Source organism: Phascolarctos cinereus, unplaced genomic scaffold, assembly GCF_003287225.1.
Source record: "Phascolarctos cinereus isolate Bilbo 61053 unplaced genomic scaffold, phaCin_HiC Scaffold_2;HRSCAF=192, whole genome shotgun sequence".
Classification (NCBI taxonomy): Eukaryota; Metazoa; Chordata; class Mammalia; order Diprotodontia; family Phascolarctidae; genus Phascolarctos; species Phascolarctos cinereus.
This window is the reverse complement of record NW_027555625.1, coordinates 20943759-20961587: the sequence shown is the minus strand read 5'-3', so window position 1 is coordinate 20961587 and position 17829 is coordinate 20943759. Positions and strand designations below refer to the sequence as shown.

At 49.1% G+C, this 17829-nt stretch overlaps 1 protein-coding gene across 1 annotated transcript in view; it reads left to right on the top strand.

Annotated features, from left to right (window-relative positions):
* LOC110218364 (uncharacterized) overlaps positions 1-17590 on the top strand; it is a 48411-nt gene extending 30821 nt beyond the window's left edge. The window contains exons 6-12 of the mRNA XM_078149103.1: positions 1880-2035; positions 2558-2631; positions 3643-4153; positions 5436-5524; positions 6760-6844; positions 11734-11847; positions 12584-17590. Of these exons, the coding sequence (XP_078005229.1) occupies positions 1880-2035; positions 2558-2631; positions 3643-4153; positions 5436-5524; positions 6760-6844; positions 11734-11847; positions 12584-13425 (1871 nt within the window). The 3' untranslated portion in view covers positions 13426-17590. The remainder of the gene's footprint in view (positions 1-1879; positions 2036-2557; positions 2632-3642; positions 4154-5435; positions 5525-6759; positions 6845-11733; positions 11848-12583) is intronic.
* Positions 17591-17829: the final 239 nt, after the last annotated feature.

Here is a 17829-nt window from a genome sequence, read left to right as displayed (position 1 = left end):
AGTCTTGCTGAGAGGCAGGCTCTGAGCTGGAAGAGCAGAGGGAAGCCAGAAGTCTGGAGGAGGAGATAAAAAGAGGAAAAGAAAACATGAGCTGCTTTGAGGCCACGATGAGGTTAAAGCTAGAGCAGAAGTGACAGTGGGACCCTCCCTCACCACTGCCACTCCAGTTCCAGAGAGAAGTTAGCAAATGTCTGCATGTCTGGTGTCAAAAAATAACACCATCAAGACATAGAGACTTTAAAGATCCCCGGAGTTGCCTTCCCTATCTCCCTGATGTGACAGAAGCTGATTGGGTCTTCCTCTCATTGTGTTAAAGATTCAGGGGGAAACTCAGGAGCGAACCAACTCACTGCCTCTGGTTCCTTCAAAAGTGGGAGGTGATAGCCTTGGGAAATGGGAGGTGAAAGCATTTCCTGCTTCACTTAATTCCTTGTTATTTACCAAAGTACTTGTCCTTGCTTTGCTGTCTAATCACCTGTGTTTCATTCTGGTTTGAGCAGAGAGATCCCTTGGAAATAAGGACTTCTGAGCTGTTCATTGTAATTCATGTTTACCCCTTGAATGCCACGGACTTGGGAGTGGTTAAAAGGTGGACCTAGCTACAAATGCCTATGGCCTTTGATCTCTGCTCCTCCAGGAATGTGCCTAGACCCTGAGACAAAGTTGAAGCATCCCCCCAAATCCACAATCTTCATTCTGTATCTCAAGCAAATCAACTGCACTCAGGAGCAAGGCATCACATGAGGGGAAGTAGATAATGAAGGTCTTTGTTCAAAATACCCAAACTTCGAGGTTCACTCCAGAGGCAAAAGAGACAGAACTCTGCAGGCTGGATCTGTGGTTGAATGGATCTGAGATGAATGCCGAATGATTTAACTGATTTAACAAAGATTAAGTCAGGCAACTCTTGGCCTGGAAGTGGGGGAGGGGTGGGTCTCCGTAGATAGATGTTACCCAATTAGCTGAGTTATTTGTTCACACAGAATGAACATAATTCCTGTGCTCCAGGAATTCTCCCTTTTCTCTCTAGAATGCTTTGTTCCCAAATGTGGAGCCCAAGAAGTCTCGTTTTAGAAGGCTTGGTCCCCAGATGTTGGGCCCAGGAACGCTCTTCTTGGTCAATTTCATGAGAATACATGCAACTTTTATCTGCCTTTGACCCATCCTTTACTCAGCTGTCAAAATGAGATTCCTAACCTGCAGATCTAACCTTGTCACTGCCCCCCCCCGCACAATAATTCCAGTGGCTTCCAATTATTTTGGGGGGTTCCTTCAAGTCCCAGCTAAAATCCCACCTTCTCCAGGAAGCCTTTCCTGCTGCTCCTTAATGCTAGGACCTTCCCTCTATGGATGACTTCCCATTTATATATCTATATAAACCGTCTGTATTTTGTTTGTACAGCGCTAATTGTAGCCTTCCCCGTTAGACCGTGAACTCCTTGAGGGCAGGGGCTGTCTGTCTTTATTTCCCCGGCGCTAAGCACAGTGCCTGGCACACAGTGGCGCTTAATATGGCAGGGAATTGAGGCCGTGTATTAATCCGTACTGGGAAGCGCTGCTGCAAACCCCGAGACGAAGCCTACAAGCCACCTTGTGCTCCCAGTACAAGTGGAGGCGTAGGAGACTGCCCGGAGGTTGCCATGGCGACAGACGCCCGGCTGTACAGGCAGGAAGGAAGGGAAAGAAGGGAAGGGAAGGGAGACAGACCAAGAGCGCGGGGCCCATGATTGGCGGAAATGCACGCTGTGTCCTGCCCCTCCTCAGCAGAGGACCGCTTGGAAGGCGAGGAGAGCCGTGGGGACTTAGGGAAAGGGGCGGAGCCTCGGGGACCTTTCGTGATTGGGCTGCCGTGTGCCCCGTGGCCTTCTGGGAATCGTAGTTGTGCGGGTCCGCCTGCGCCGGCTGAGGCTGAGGCTGCGCGCGCAGCCCCGCCCCCACTCCTCGCTGGCCTCACGGTGTTGGAGCCGGTCGGCCGTTCAGGTGTGTCATGGCTCCGGACCCTGTGAGCGAGTGTCCGCGCTCCCGGCCCTCGTCGGTACGGCCGGCCCTGGGCTGGGGGAGAGGGGGAGCGGGGAGGAGAGACCCTCGGGGATGGAGGGAAAGGAGGGTCTCTGCGATGGGGGGAGGGGTGGCCCTTCTTGGGGGGGAGCGTTGTGGGGTTGGGGGCCCTCAGGAATGGGGGCCTTGAGAGAGGGGGAGTCGTAAGGACCACCCCCTTTCCCCTGGTACGTCGGAGGATTTCAGGCTGAGACAGGGGTCTCTTGGGGGGAATCTTAGAGTCACAGATCTAGAGCTTAAGGGACGTGCAAGATACGTAACGTTGGTGTTACAGGTGAGGAAACTGAGGCATAGAGAGATGAAGCAGATGACCAGGACTCAAACTCAGGCCGTCTGACCGCCAGTGCAGACACCCCCACGCCCCCCACCCCCGCACACCTTTCCCCCATCATGGAGCTGAGCCCCAGCCCCCCAGGGCCTGCCTTGAGCCTTCCTAGGGGTGCGAGGCACACACGCAGGCACCCCCTTCTCCCCCTGACCTGTGTTCTCTGTAAACTAGTCGCCAGTCCAGCACTCCCCAGACTGACCTTGCACACTCCCTTGGTATGCCCCAAGCAGCTGAGCGATCCTTCAGTGAGAGAAATAGGCCTGGCTTCTGCCGGTGACATTTCCCTCCCTCTGAGGCTTGGTGGACTTGGCACAGTCCGGGGAATGGTGTAGGGTCTAAATCTGGAAGCCCCCTTGCGATGTCTAGCCCAGCCCTTCATTTTACAGAGGAGGAGACTGAGGCCTTAAGAGGGGCCCTGGGCCACGTAGCTAATGAGTGGCTGAGCTGGGGTGACAGCCCAAGCCCCCTGCTCGTAGCTCTTCGTGCCAGATAGACTCTTTAAATCACTCCAACTCTTGATGCAGAGACAAGATCAATCAGTGTAGGTTAGGAAATACTCAAGTAAACTCTGGACTTCACTTGCAGAACAAATGAATGACTTCATCTGGGAACTACAGGAACCACGTTGTCTGCTTTTGCACACAATTGTGAAACACGAATGGCTCCTTTTTCTTGATGATCATAAAGAATCATTTCAGATAATAATAGCTCAAAACTCTATGCCAATTTCATGTTCAGTAAAGAAATGAGCCCTTGGTGACTTACCTGTAGTCAGGGTTCAGACCCAGGCTTCCTCCCCTTTGACCTCTGTAGCATAAACAGTTTCTTTCCCAAACAGCTGGGCAGGGACAGAAGAAGGGGCAGGGAGGCTCAGCAAGCCAGCGTAGATCGTGTAGTTTGGGGCTTAAGTCATTGCTTTCCCATCAGTTCCTGCCATTCCCTTACAGTTCCCTTTCTGGCTAGATGGAGTATAGCTATCTTCCAGCCCTAATAAGGGAGAACAGATGACTTTGGCAGTCAGCAGCTCTGCATCTCTTTCTGTTTGTGCCAACTTTGTGTGGTGTCCCTGTGTATCTGGGCCACTTTGAAGCCACTTTGGACCTCATTTAGCAGCAGGACAAAGATATTACTTGGGGACGACTTTTTGTCTATCTCTATATCCAAGAGCCTCGGCAATTTCTCCAGGACCTTGGAATAAGACTGTGGCCAGAATTACAGCATACTTTTTGCTGACTCCTAAACATCTTTCCCCACAGCAATGTTTAGTAGAGTATAGAGGTGCTCAGCCAGAGTCTGAAGGGGATGGGCCCCCTGGTGGGGACAAAGCTTTGAAATACAGAGTAAAGGACGCTGCTGGAGAGTTGCTTTCCCCAGGGGACATGATGACTGTGGTTGTCCCAAAGCCCCGACTCCTTCCTCTGCACGAACAAGACAGCGTCCTGAGACTGGATGCCCCCGTGAAGCAAGAAACCATGCTGGGTGAGGAGCCGTTGGACCCCGAAGCTTCTCGTCAGAATTTCAGGCGGTTCCAATATCCAGAAGTGGCTGGGCCCCGTCAGGCCCTGAGCCAGCTCCGAGAACTCTGCCTGCAGTGGCTGAGGCCAGAGATCCATACCAAGCGGCAGATCCTGGAGCTGCTGGTGCTCGAGCAGTTCCTGACCATCCTGCCCCAGGAGATCCGGGCTTGGGTGAAGTCACAGCATCCAGACAGCAGTGAGGAGGTGGTGAGCCTGGTGGAGAACTTGACCCATGTGCTTGAGCTAGGAGGTGAGTATTCAAGAAGCGTGGGCAGTCGGGGGGTAGAAAGGAGCTCTATTTGCTGCTGGCAGGGAGGCCAGCCGTTGGCAGTATTTGGAAACTGCGCGCAGGTCCGCTCTGAAATCATCCATCCTAATGCTTACACCTTTTCTATGCACAGCAACACACGGTCCTGATGAGTGGGAGAGACTCACTTTTCCAGGTCGGGCCCTCCCTTGTGGACAGAGTATGGATCTGGAGCTGGCAGGAGCCTTGAAGGTCTTCTAGGCTAGACATAGCTGAATCACCTACCTTACCTGCGTATAACCCTAGAGAAGGGGTCCTTCCAAAAGCATGTGCCGTCATCCCACGGGTGAATAGATGCTGTGAAAAGTGGCTTTGACCACATGTTGTATCTATGAAATATTTCATTTTCTTCTCCCCAGAGTCCTACAAAATAGGTCGTCTGTAGTTATCCCCATTTTATAACTGAGGACACTGAGGCACTAACTGCTACAAGAGCTGGTGGTCGCATACCTCCTGTTTCGAGATTGGCACCCAGGTGTCCTGACTCCCATCCCATCACAACCAAACCATATTGTGCCTCTGTTAGTAAAGTCTTCTGAGTGTCTGTAGTTGTTTTCTCTAAATTTGACATATTTATTCCACACTTATTTTGCAGATTAATGGAAGGATCTAGACCTAGAAAATATTCTTTGGTTATATGAAAATGAAACGCAGGAGGGTGCAGCATGCTATATTGAAAAGAGCACTGGACTCAGTAATCAGGAGACGTCCAGGTGTGAATCTTGCCCCAAACACTTGCTAAGCCTGTGACCATGGTCAAGTCATTTATTTGTCTGTGCCTCGGTTTCTTCGTCTCTGCAGTCCAAATAGTAATCTTAGTAATATCTGCCTCATACAGATACCATGAGTATCAAGTAAGGTAATGTATGTGAAAGCCATTTCCAAACATAAAATGATACTCAGATGCCAGCTCTTATTAGTACAGATTCCCCAGTGCATTTAGGGGTGGAGCTGCGAACAGTCCTCTCTGCCAGCCCTGGTTCTTGGGCCAGAGATCATTGCTTTGAAACCTGCTAAGACCACAGGAAAAGAACTGGAGGCCAAGAAAGCAATTTGTATATTCTGGCTTTCGAATCCTAGGAGAAGATGGAGCCGCTGTTCTGGTCTTACGAATTTCTCAGTCTGTAGAAAGTGGGGAAATGATAACCTGATTAGTGGGTGGGGATTTCTGGCTCCATGAGTCCCAGCAGGACTGGGCGCCTTCACAGCTCTTTCTCGCCTTCAGCTCAGCCTTCTGGAGGCTCAGGCCTTTCCCACCAAGGGACCACAGAAGATGAAGAAAAGCCCAGCGCTCTCTTGCTCACCAGTTCTCAGGTGAGTCCCAAAATGTCTCTTCCTTTCCCCAGTTGTGAGCCTGTTCCTTTCCCTCATCTGTAGGCTCTCTGTCTAGCCATATCTCCAACCAAGGGAGTGCGTCCGAGGCCCTGGAGCCCTGGGGAGTGCAGGACTGAAAAATGCTCCCTGCTCATTAAGCCTGCAACAGCTAATGTGCCAGCGTGTGATTGCTGACCGAAGTCTCTGTGGCCTGTGTGCCTGAATGAGTCTGACTGTGACCTGGCCCCTGGGCCTCTGCTGCTACTGAGGGCTCAGGGAAGATTTGGTTTGTCATCCCCATAGTATATTTGGAAGGCCAAATTCTAGAACCCAGTAGCTAAGCCAGCCCCAGGGCTAGCAATGCAAACTCTTTTTTTTAAAAAACATTTTAATTCTCATATTCTTTCCTTTAAAAATGTTTTTTATTGATGTCTTTTGTATTATATCTCATTTCTGAATGCATCCCTTCCTTCCTCTATCCAGAGAGTCTTTCTTTGTAACAAAGATTAAAGAGGGGAAAAAATATAGATAGATAGAGATATATTAGCAAAACCAATGTACACATTGACTGCTTCTGACAGTGTATGCAGTATTCCTCATCCACAGTCCTCCCTACCGTTCTCCATACCCCCAAAACACACACACACAGAATGAAGAAAGGGAGCTGCATTCTCCTGAGTCTCCTTGGGAGCCAAGTTTAGTACTTAGCATTCCACATTGTTCAGTTTTGTCTTATTATTATTTAATATTATTTCTGTCTACATTTTTGTAGCTATATATATTGTTTTCCTGATTCTGCATTAGTTTATATAAACCTTCTCATGCAACAGAAACTGTTTAGGCCCATCGGGCCTGAGTCAGCATCCTGCTTGTGGTGGGTACAGTAGAATTTGAGTCCCTAGACTGGCATCTCTTCCAAAAAAATAGAAAGTTCTCCACCCATTCTCTTCTCAGGGCTTCTTGTGCTGCTGCAGAGGCTATCCTTTTACCCCGGTTATGATTCTGGCCCCCTGCGCCCTGTTCCTAGCCTCATGACTTTAGGGTCAGGATCTTTTGAGGACTTGGCCATCATAGGACATCACATTGAAGGTCCTCACGTATTGGATACTAGAACAGAAGGCTGTGTGCAGTAGGGCCTACCATCTTTTCTTGGGTACTTGCGGCATCCTACCTACCTTCTGGAAAGCCCTTAAGTATGCATGGTATTCAAGGCTGTGATGATTTCTTTCTCCCAGGGTGAATGGGGACAGATGAACTCTTCTCAGGCAAACACATACGAGGATACAAAGCAAGAAAAATGTTGGCGCCTCATGTCATTGGGTAAGAAAGGCTTGCCTTGGTGTTTACAGTATCCCAGTGGATCATCTTTTATTTCTCAGTTTTCTAATATTTTTAGAACCTGTGAAATTCTTAGTGGAACACACGCAAATATTCCATTCAGCAAACATCAGTAAGCACTGGCATGCAGCATGTGCACAGATAGGTAAATAAAGGTAATTTCAGGAGTAGGGAAGAATACTAACAACGGAAGGCTCTGGAAAGGCCTAGAGTGGGTGGTCCTGGAGCAGAGCCTTGAAGGAAGTGAGAGATTCTAGGAAGGAAGGAAATAAGCAGTTATTAAGCATGTGCTGAGTGCCAGGCCCTGTGCTCAAGCTTCACAGATACTGTTTCATTTGATCCTCACGACAACCCTGCAGGGTAGGTACTGCTGTTATCGCCATTTTACAGGTGAAGAAACTGAATCTGATAGGTTCAAGGACTTGCCCTGAGTCACCTAGCTGGTAAGTGTCTGAGGCCGGACAGGCCCAGCGCTCTTGTGCTTTAGGGTGCCCCAGCTGCCTCTCTTACAAGGCAGAAGTGAGGAGGAAGAGGATTCCAGATGGGAGAAGAGCCTGTGAAAGGGTGTGGAGATGGGAGAGCTAGTCTGTTCAGGAACAGTTTGACAGGAACATAGAGGAAATGAAGGCAGGTGCTGTGAAATCAGTCTGTGAAGAGCCTACTGTGTGTTGGGCATTGTGCTAAGCACTGGGGATACAAAAAGAGGCAAAGACAGTCCCTGCCCTCAAGGAACTTAGCATTTAACGGGAGAAACAACATGCAAACAAATATATACAGAGCTTTATACGGAATAAATAGAAAATAATTAAGGTGGCGAAGGTGCCAGCATGAAGAGGGGTGGGGAAGGCTTCCTGTGGAAGGTGGGATTGAAGGGCTTTGAAGGCCAAGCAGAGCATTCGGTATTTGCACTGGGAGGCCAAAGGGAGTCACTGGAGTTTGTTGAGAAGAGGATGCCGGGGTCAGAGCTGCGATTTGGGACAATCAGACCTGGGACAGCAGGCCCACCAGCAGCTATTGCAGTAAACCAGGCGTGAGGTGATGAGGCCATGGACCAGGGTGTGGGCAGTGTCACAGGAGAGGAGGGGGCAAATTCGAGAGAGGTTGCAGAAGTTAAATTAACAGGCTTTGGCAGCTGCTTGTATTTGATGGAGTGAGAAAGTGAGGAGTCCAGGATGCCTCTCAGGTTGTGAGCCGGAGGGCCTGGGAGGATGGGGTTGCTCTAGTCTACAGTAATAGGGAAGGAGTGGTTTGAAAGGCAGTTGGAGATGTGAGACTGGAGGTCAGCAGAGAGATTGGGGCAAGAAAGGTAGATTTCAGAATGATTTGCATAAAGATGGGCATTAAATCCATGGGAGCTGCTGAGTGAAGTGGTATGGAGGGAGAAGAGAAGAGGACCAGGCCCGGGCTCTGGGAGACATCCAGGATTGAAGAGTGTGATCTGTAAGAGGATTCAGCAAAGGAGACAGAGAGAGAGGTGGGGGAGAACCAAGAGGGAGTGGGGGGTCCTGAAAACCTGGAGAGAAGAGAGAGTCAGAGAGGAGAGAGTGATCCACAGCGTCAAAGACTGCCAAGCACTCAAGAAGAATGAAGCGTAAGAAAAGGTCGTTAGATTTAGCAACTAAGAGATCATTAGGGACTCTGGAGAGAGAAGTTCTGGTGAAATGATGAGGTTGGAAACCAGATTGTAAAGGGTTAAAAAGAGAGTGAGGAGCAGCTGGGGTGGCACAGGGGATAGAGCACCAGCCCTGGAGTCAGGAGGACCGGAGTTCAAATCCAGCCTCAGACCAAACCTGTGACACTTACTAGCTGTGTGACCCTGGGCAAGTCATTTAACCGCAATTGCCTAAAAAAAAGAACAAAAGAGAGTGAGAGGAGAGAAAGTGGAGGCACCTGTTGTAAATGGTCTCTTTCGGGAGTTTAGCTACAAAAAGCAGAAGAGAAATAGGATGACAGTTAGCAGGAAGGATCAAGGGAGGGTTTTTTCAGGATGGAGGAGACATGTTTGTAGGCAGTAGAGGAGGAGCCAGTAGGTAGGAAGAGATTGAAAATAAGTGAAAGAATAGGGATGAGCGGGGAGGGGGTGGGAATCTCCTGGGGGAGATGGGATGAAATGGAATCACTTAAGCAGGTAGAGAGGGATTAGCATTGGTAAGGAGTAAGGCCACTTCATCACATGAGACAGGGGTGAAGGGAGGAGAGAGGGGCAGAAGGCACTTGAGTGATAGGAAATGAGGAAGAGGGGAGAAGAGGGAGTTCATGATGAATGGCCTCAGTTTTTTCTGTAAGATATGAAGCAAGGGTCCCAGCTGAGAGGGTAGGGGGAAGGGGAGTCATGGGAGATTTGAGAAGGACTGAAAAGGTTTGGAAAAGCTTCCGTGGAGAGTGGGAGAATGAGTTGATGAGGGAGATACCAGTAGGATTGCCTAGCAGCAAGGAGAGCCCCAATGAGGTTGCGTAACAAATTTTGTAAAGGACCCACTCTGAATGGTTCCATGGTTTTCTCCCCCCTTTGTTCAGCAGCACATACAGGAATGAAGAAAACAAATGGTGGGAATGATCCAAGGCTGAGACTTGGCTGGGTATAATCAGCCATATGTTAAGGGGGCTGGGGATTCAAGAGAGGAGGGCAATGTCGAGTTAAATTGGTTTACCAAGGAGTCAAGATAAGAAAAAGAGGAGCGAGTGGCTAGTGTAGGAGAGATGTCCTGGGAGAAAATTGAGAGGTCAAGGGATTGGAGATCATAGTGTGAATGAAGAGCAGGGTTTGGTAGAAGAAGGAAGAGGGAGAGGTGAAAAGCCAATAGATAATGGTTGGACATCGGAGTTCTTGAATATGAACGTGGTACTTTTGTACAGTGTCAAGATCAAGGGTGTAACTATATTTGTGTGTGCCTGAGGTGAAGTGGAGGAGTAGCTCATGGGAGGTGAGTAGGTTGTGGGTGTTGGAGGGAGACTCAATGTGTATGATGAAGTCTCCCGGTATGGGGGCAGGAATTGGGGAAGGGAGAAAAATTGTGAGCCAACAAGGAAGGGGAATGACTTGGGGGGTTGGTAGACAACAGCTACCAGGATTTTGGTTGAGTGGTGGATAGAAATAGCATGAATCTCAAAGGAAGAGAGGTTGCTGAGTGAAGGAGAAAGGGAAGAAACAAGTAATGGGGAGCAAAGAGCATTCCAATTTCTCTGCCTCAAACAGTGATCCAAGGAGAATGAGTGAAGATGCTGCCAGTACTGTGAAGGGTGGCCAGGGAGGCTGTGTCAATGGAAGGAGTGGGAGAGGAAAAGATTTAAGATGAAGGGAAATCTGTTGCATGTAACAGGCATTCCAGAGGGCACACTAAAAGAAGGTCTGGGTGCAGTTAGGTTGAAACTTGTAGTGGGAGGGTTATGGAGCATAAGAATGAGGGTGTGGAATGAATTGGGATGGTGATCTACAGGAGTTCTGTGTCCTTGGGATGTGAAGGGCATGACCGGGGTGACAATGTTCATCACTGAGTAGAGTGGAGGGCACCACTTCCCCTGCCCTCAGAGGACAGGCACAGCTAGAGAGGGGAGGCCTGGAGGAGAAGGGAGGGTTGCTGTTCTTTGCCACAGAGTTCTCCACATCCTGGTTGGGAGATTGGGCTGGAAGCAGGAAGTGACAGATGGAGGACAGTAGAGGACAGCCAGTAGAGCCTTTGCCCAGGGGACTCACTGTGCCCAGCAGGAGAAGGAAGTCCCAGAGTGCTGTGCTGGTTCAGGGGGTCTAAGGAGGATGGTTATGAGGCAGATGGAAAGTACATGGGAGTCAGACTGTGAAAGCCCGAGTGCCAAACGTAGGAGAGTTGGGATCTTACAGATGGGGCTCATTTGGTCCTCACAACAGTCCCAGGAGGCAGGTGCTGTTATGACGCCAGAGAGGAAGTGACTTGCCCACAGTCACCCCTCTAGTCAGTGTCTGAGGCCAGATTTGAACTCAAGTCCTGACTCCAGGCCTAGTCTTCTACGTGCTGCTAGAGCAGTTGAGATACTCATACGAGTATCTCAGGAAAGGAGCCAGGTCACAGACTGTAGCAGCAAACATGACATCGAGGTGCTCACTGGCCTCCTGGGCAAGAGCAAGCTTTGGGGAAGGGGACACAAGGAAGAGCGGCTGTAATGCAGAAGAAACAGGCGTGGGTGGAGTAGCCTGGGGTTTCCTCAAGACCTGCCCCCGTGGGCCACGTCCTTGGGGCCCCCCAGATGAGTCATGCAGAAGTGTTGAGGTTTGCCAAGGGGAGGGGGAGCGGACTTGTTCTGCTTGGCCCTGGCCGATGGAACCAGGAGATGGCTTAGAAAGTGCAAAGGGGCTTCTGGAGGCTTGATCTCAAGAAAAACTTCCTACTAAGTAGAGCTGCCCGCAGTGGAGCAGGTGTCCTTTGGGGCCTTCAAGCAGAAGTTAATAATGGGTGACTCATAGAGGCCGATGAAGAAAGAATGAGTGTTCATATCCAGGCTGGACTCTGGCCTCTAGGGTCCTTCCAACGGTGAGAAGAAGGACAAGGGAGCTTCCCTGTCAGCCTGGGGCAGGAAGGTATCATGGAGGAGGCGGCAGCTGAAAGGGAAGGATTTCAGCAGGCAGGGAGGTAGAAAGGGCAGCGTCTTCTACTGATTTTGACTCAGTGCAGTGCTGGGCACATAATAGGTGCTTCCTAAGTGCTTGCTGACTGCGTAACTGAACCTCCGCCCCCTCTTACCCACACCTAGGGGTCACTGGGAGCCCCTTCAGAGAGCTCCTTCCTTTCGCCTTCCTAGCTTGTCTTCTCCAGAATCACCCTTCCCTTTACCCCACATCACAAGGTTGAGGACAGACAGCTCTGCGTTAACACAACCATGTTCACTTCTTCCCCCAGGAGTCCCAGTTCCCAAACCCGATGTTATCCCTGAGTTGGATGGAGGGAAAGAACCGCGGAGTCTGGCCGCACAAGGAACTGAAGAGCCCCTGGGCCCGAGGGGCAGCTGTCCAGGTATTGGAGTGAGGGTTGATTAATATGCATGGAGTTTAGAAGTGATCACTGGTGACCTCTCCTCATAGAACCAGGTGACCATGGAGGCATTCGGCAGAGATCCTTGTGTGTCCCCTCTGCTTGAGGGTCACCATTCCTCAATCACCGTTTCTTCTCTTGTCAGCCAGTAAACACTTATTAAGTGCCTTCTATGTGCTAGGTACTGTGCTAAGCACCAGGGATGCAATACAAAAATGGACAGTCCTTGCCTTCAGGGAGCTGCAGTCTAGCATGGTTCTTACCACACAGAAGGAAGCCAAAAGTCAACAGCGAAGGGGAGCCAGGAAGTGATAAGGGGGAGTTCCGAGGCCAATGGGCCTTGCTGCACGATGAGGTTTTCCCAATAATGAGCCCCCTGGGGCCTGGGGGAGAAGTCAGAGCCGTCCTGAAGGAGGGCAGCCTGTTTCTGTGCCCCTTCCCAGAGTCCTCATAAGGCCTTTTCCGCCTCATCTCATCCTGCCTTCTCCAGACCCCTGCTTGTTCTCTGCTCCTTCTCTGATACTCCTGCTCCTCAGCAGCCTTCCTGGAAGGAAGCCTGAGCTTCTGCCTTGGCCCATCTTCTTATCTTCTTTCCATGTGGAACGCAGTCGCAGCTGTGACTTCCTTGGGAGACATGGTTTTCAGTGTCAGTCTCTCCTTTCCACTAGAGTAGTTTCCCTTCTCCCAGTAAAAAAAACTCCTTTTTTGTTTCTTTCAGCCCGGGAGACTGGAATAGGGGTCAAGGAACGAGCTGCTCGGGAAGATACTTCTGAAGCAATAACTCTCTCAGGATCAGTAACCAAAAGGCCCAGAAGGCACGTTGCCCCGATTTCCACAGTAAGAGAAGTGGGTGAAAATGAGGACAAGTTAGGGAGACAGAAGGTCAGCCCTGCTCGAGTGAGTCCCAGGAGGGCCTTGTTCCCAAGAAGTTTCAGGAAAATGACATTTCCCCCCAAGACCACCTGTGGGGAGAGCGGCCATGAACTGGACGGAGCCTGGAGAGCCTTTAATCCAGACTCAAAACTCGACCCCCATCAGAGGAGCCCAGCAGGAGAGAGACCCCGCATGCTTGGTGCACGTGGGAAAATCTTCAGGCAGTTTTCAGACCCAGTCAAGTGTAAGAGAATTCGTGTAGGTCAGAAAGCTTATAAGTGTAAGGAATGCGGGAAAACCTTCAGTGACTGCTCAACCTGTATCCGCCATCAGAGGACCCACACCGGAGAGAAGCCCTACAAATGTAAGGAGTGTGGTGAAGCCTTTACTAGAAGCACGTCCCTTATTGAGCACCAGAGGACTCACACTGGCGAGAAGCCCTATGACTGTAACGAGTGTGAGAAAGCTTTCACACGCCGCTCATCCCTTATTAAACACCAGAGAGTTCACACTGGTGAGAAGCCCTATGAATGCAGTGCGTGTGGGAAGGCTTTCAGTCATGGCTCAGCCCTCATCATTCATCAGAGGATACACACTGGAGAAAAGCCCTATAAGTGTAACCAGTGTGTCAAGGCCTTCAGTAACAGCTCAGCTCTTATCAGGCACCAGCAGCATCACAACGTATAGCAGAGTCATGGTCTTGCTGGGGCTGTTTTGGATGCTGACCCCCATACATACATACATGTAGACAGGAACAGTCACCTTGCTGCTTCTGCCTTCAAGGACCCATGGAGGCCAGGCCTGTGACGGGCCTCCCCTCCAACAGAAAGGGAACAGGAAGCCTCTTGGCTGGTCTTTGTGCCTGTCCTCTCATTGGATTTCTTGTGACCTACCTGCCCTCCAGATCACCTGCTCTGGGGATTTGTCATCCCCTGGCCTGGGTTCCTTTCTGTAACTTATGTTTATAGGTGCCCTCTCTCTGATGTTTGTGGTCCTTGTGCTCATGGAGGAGTCCCTTTACTCAAGAATAACCCCAACTCCAGATCGGTTTGAATCTCCTGATTGACTGGTGTCTCCCATCCTATTTCTTTTCTTCTTAACTTTGTCACTGCTATTCCATGTGTCCAGTGTCTCAAGCTTGGCCACTTGTCTCACCATTCTCTCCTTGGCCATTGCACCCATTCCCATGAATTCAATAATCATTCTATTTAGAGGTTCAGGGTGGGGGAGGGTGGGGTGTGCATGTGCACACATCATACCGGTCTCTCCCCTAACATCTAGTCTTGCATTTCTAGCTGCCTCCTATACAGCTCCACATGAATGACCCACCAAAGCCTCAAAAAGATACTTCCAAAACCCAAATCATCTCCCCCTAAAAACCTGCCCATTCAGAGTTCTCTTTCTGCTTATAATCCTACCGTCCCACCAGCCTCACAGCTTTGAAATCTCGATGTCTACACTGTGCGGTGGAGAAAGTGCTGGATTTGGAATCCAGAAAGCATGTCTTCACATCCTGCCTCTCATTCTTAACTAGGTATGTGACCATGGACAAGTCAGCTAGGAAAGTTGAAAACCAACCAAGGAACCAGTCTCCCAGGCATGATGAGATAATTAGGATCATGGGTTAAAAGCTGGAGGTGACTTCAGAGACCTTGTAGGCCTAGGATTCTTGACCATGGGGCCATTATTTTTTTTTTATTGTTTGGATAAGTGTTCCAGTATAATTGGAGTTTATTCATTTTAAAACCTTATTCGGAGGAGAGGCCTGTAGGCTTTGCCTGATTGCAGAAGGCCCAGTCTGGTCCAACCTTCCCAATTAAAGCTGAAGCAGCAGGTGCAGGGTGGTCGAGGACTGTGTGTGAAGAGTGGACAAGTGGGGCTGCCATGTGCAGGCTGGCTGTTGTGTCTAGCTCTTGGTACGGAATGTCCAAGTGGCCACGGACTCCGGGAAGTGGGCTCATGCCCATTTTAACTAAATGGAGCAAAACAGAATTCTTTTCTTTGTTCTTTACTTTCTTGTCCGCTGCATTCACAGCCCCACAGACTCTTCTCCTGGGCTTTTCCACTCTTGTATTTATAGTCATTGGATCTTTGATTGAAAGCTGGAAGGGACCTGAGAGTCCTCCTCAGCCAACCCCTTTATGTGACAGATGAGGAAACTAAGGCCCAGAGCTGTAAAGTCGCTTACCTACAGCCACACAGTAACAGAAGCATTCAACCCCAAGTCCCTTTGACTCCAAAGCCAGTGGCTTCCCAAGGGATGGCAGTGCCGCACTGTCCATTCATTTTTCAATGCCACAGTGATTGGTAGGTTCCCCAAGCTTCTATCACCACCTCTTTAGACAAACCCCCTTTATCCTCCTCAGAACTGTTTCTCTTCGTTTCTTCAAAATTTCATTCTTGAGAGCTTCCCATGCCTTCTGGGCAAACTGGTGTCAAATCTGAGTCATTAGCATTTGCCCATTCTTTCTCTGAGCAGCCCTTTGAATGTGTTCTACCCAAACCTGGGGTGAATGGTGGCCTCTGCCCATCCTCCCCACCCTGCCCCTTGTTGGTAAGGATTGCATCCAGAATAGAATTTCCCCTTATTGCCCCCTCTGCCTTTCGAAGGAGGAAATTGTCAAAAGTCCAGCGAACGTCTGCTTTGGATTCAAGTGGGTAGACATGCAGGGAACTGAAGTTGCCTGTCCCTGCTGGAGTATGCCCCTGTGGCCTGTGATTTGTGCCCCAGCCTCCTCTGGGTTTTTCTTCTGTCCAGAGGCTCTGTAGTTAGCCATTTTCTGCTAGCAACAGCCTGCACACAGTCCACCTTCCATCCCCACACCCCAGAGTGCCTGGATTACTTCCTTACTCCACAGAGACTTTCTCTAACATAAAATGTAAGCCAGCCCCCTGTAATCTACCTTATTATTATTTTTTTATTATTATTAAGGCATGGGTCTTCTCCCACGGAGTCTCATGATTCAACATCCCGTGTGGCTTCTTGCTAGGATCTGTGGTTCATCTCACTCATTAGCAGTGGTTTGTCCATGGGTGTCCACACGTCCAAGGCCTGGGGTTTTGTCACATGCTCGTATCTGGGATTTTTGTCTCTGGTGGACTTCCTTCTTGGTATCTACCAATACTGTTCCTTCTGGCTGAGTGAGTACACAGAGTTGGTTTTCCCATATCTCTTTCCTTTTCAATATTAATGTCTTTGTGAGTGGATTTGCAAGACTTTAGGCAAACACATTCTTGTCTTTACCTTTTTTATTTTTTTACCCTGAAGGTAACGGACACCAAAAAATGAGAACATTTCCAGATACAGAGTAAAACAGAAAAAGGATTATGTGTAAAAACATAAATCTGTTCCATGTAGCTTGCTTTTTTAAAGGGATATAATAAATTCAGCCTGTCCCTTCCAAGTTGTCCCACTTGTCTTCTTTTTCCTCTGAACTTCTTTCTCTTCTGGGCATTTTTAACAGAGGCTTCAGTGACTCTCTTGGGTTTTTTTCTGTGGCCACCCTATTGCTAGCTCCCTTTTCTCCCCTGAACCTCCTGGCTGCCCAACATGAAAAGACATTGTAATCTTGTAACAAATCAGCCTAGCTAAGCAAATCAAAGCCACACATTTAGGCAAAGCTATTCTTTGCGGCTCTTATTAGCTGTACTGCATCCCACTCCTATGTCCATAAATCCAAATCTTGTTCTCCAGACACCAGCATCCTATTCAATCCCCCAATCTCCTTTTCTCTTCTGAATGAATGCCTCACCTTCAATAGATAGCAGTGATCAAAACACCATCAGTTACCCCTAAGACTAGCTAGGTGGCATGGTGTTTAGAACATTGGGCCCAGAGTTAGGAAGTCCTGATCTGACTCAGACACTTAGTAGCTGTGTGACTCTTGGCAAGTAACTTAATCTCTGTTTGCCTCAGTTTCCTCATCTGTAAAATGGGGATAATAACAATGTCTGCCTCCCAGAGTTGTGAGGGAGGCTCAAATGAGAGCATTTGGAAAGTACTTTGCAAACCTTAAGGTGCTATATAAATGTTAGCTATAATTATTTTAATTAAGTACTCAGCTTCTTGCCCAAGACCTTGTAATCTTTGCCAATGCTTTCTGGGTTCCCTTTGGAAGTATAATTTGTGCTTTGTGAATCACCAGACGTCACCATCAGGCTTGATGAGTCTTGGCCTTGACAAGTTCTGTCTTGCTCACAGCTTGGAGTGAGTGATCTTTAGGAGGGAAGCCAGGAGACCTCTTCATTAACAGATTGAGAAGTAGCAGCCTCCGTCCCTCTGGTCACCTCCCACTCACTGCCACCCCCTTAGCGTGGGCCCCCTGTTGCATCTTGCCACGATTGCCTCCTAACTGCCCTGCGTCTGGCCTCCCATCTCTCGAACCTGCCCTTCCCCCAGCTACCAAAATAACCCTCCCTAACTCGCAGGTCTGGTCTCAGAACCCGTCGGAGAGTCCTGACCTACCTCTCCAGCTTTATGTCACCACATTGCACTGTTCTCTCCATTCCAGCCAGATTTGGCTCCCAGGTATTCTCTGCCCTCCTGTGCCTCTGTGTTCCTTCCTTCTCTCCACCTTGGAATTCCTTCCCTACCAGGCCCCATTCAGTTGCCTCCACCTCCATTAAGCAAGCTTTGTCCCTCTGTCTGAAAGTGATCTCTTAAATTTTCTCACAGTTTACTTAATCTCTTTTACCCTCATGCCTCATCCACTTATTAGTATAGCTTTCTGTTACCAACACATATACACAATTAGATTGTAAGTTTCTTGAGGGCAGGAACTCATTTTTGTATTCCCAGCACTTAGCACAGTGTTTTGCACATAGGAGCTTAATAAAAGTTTATTGAACTGATTGTCTTATTTTTTTTCTTGTCTGCAGAATTATATCTTAAGGGTGGAAACCATATTCTAGCCTTATCATTTATCTGCCGTAGCGCCAAGCACAAAACTGGTATTCAAATATCTGCAGAGCAGAAGCTATCGATACCAGCTTTCCCTAAACCCCATGCCTTCATTCCATAGCTTTTCCAAAGCTTGTTCTCCTGAGGCTATCTCCTCTATAGCTTTCAGTTAAGATAAATTTCTACCAGCT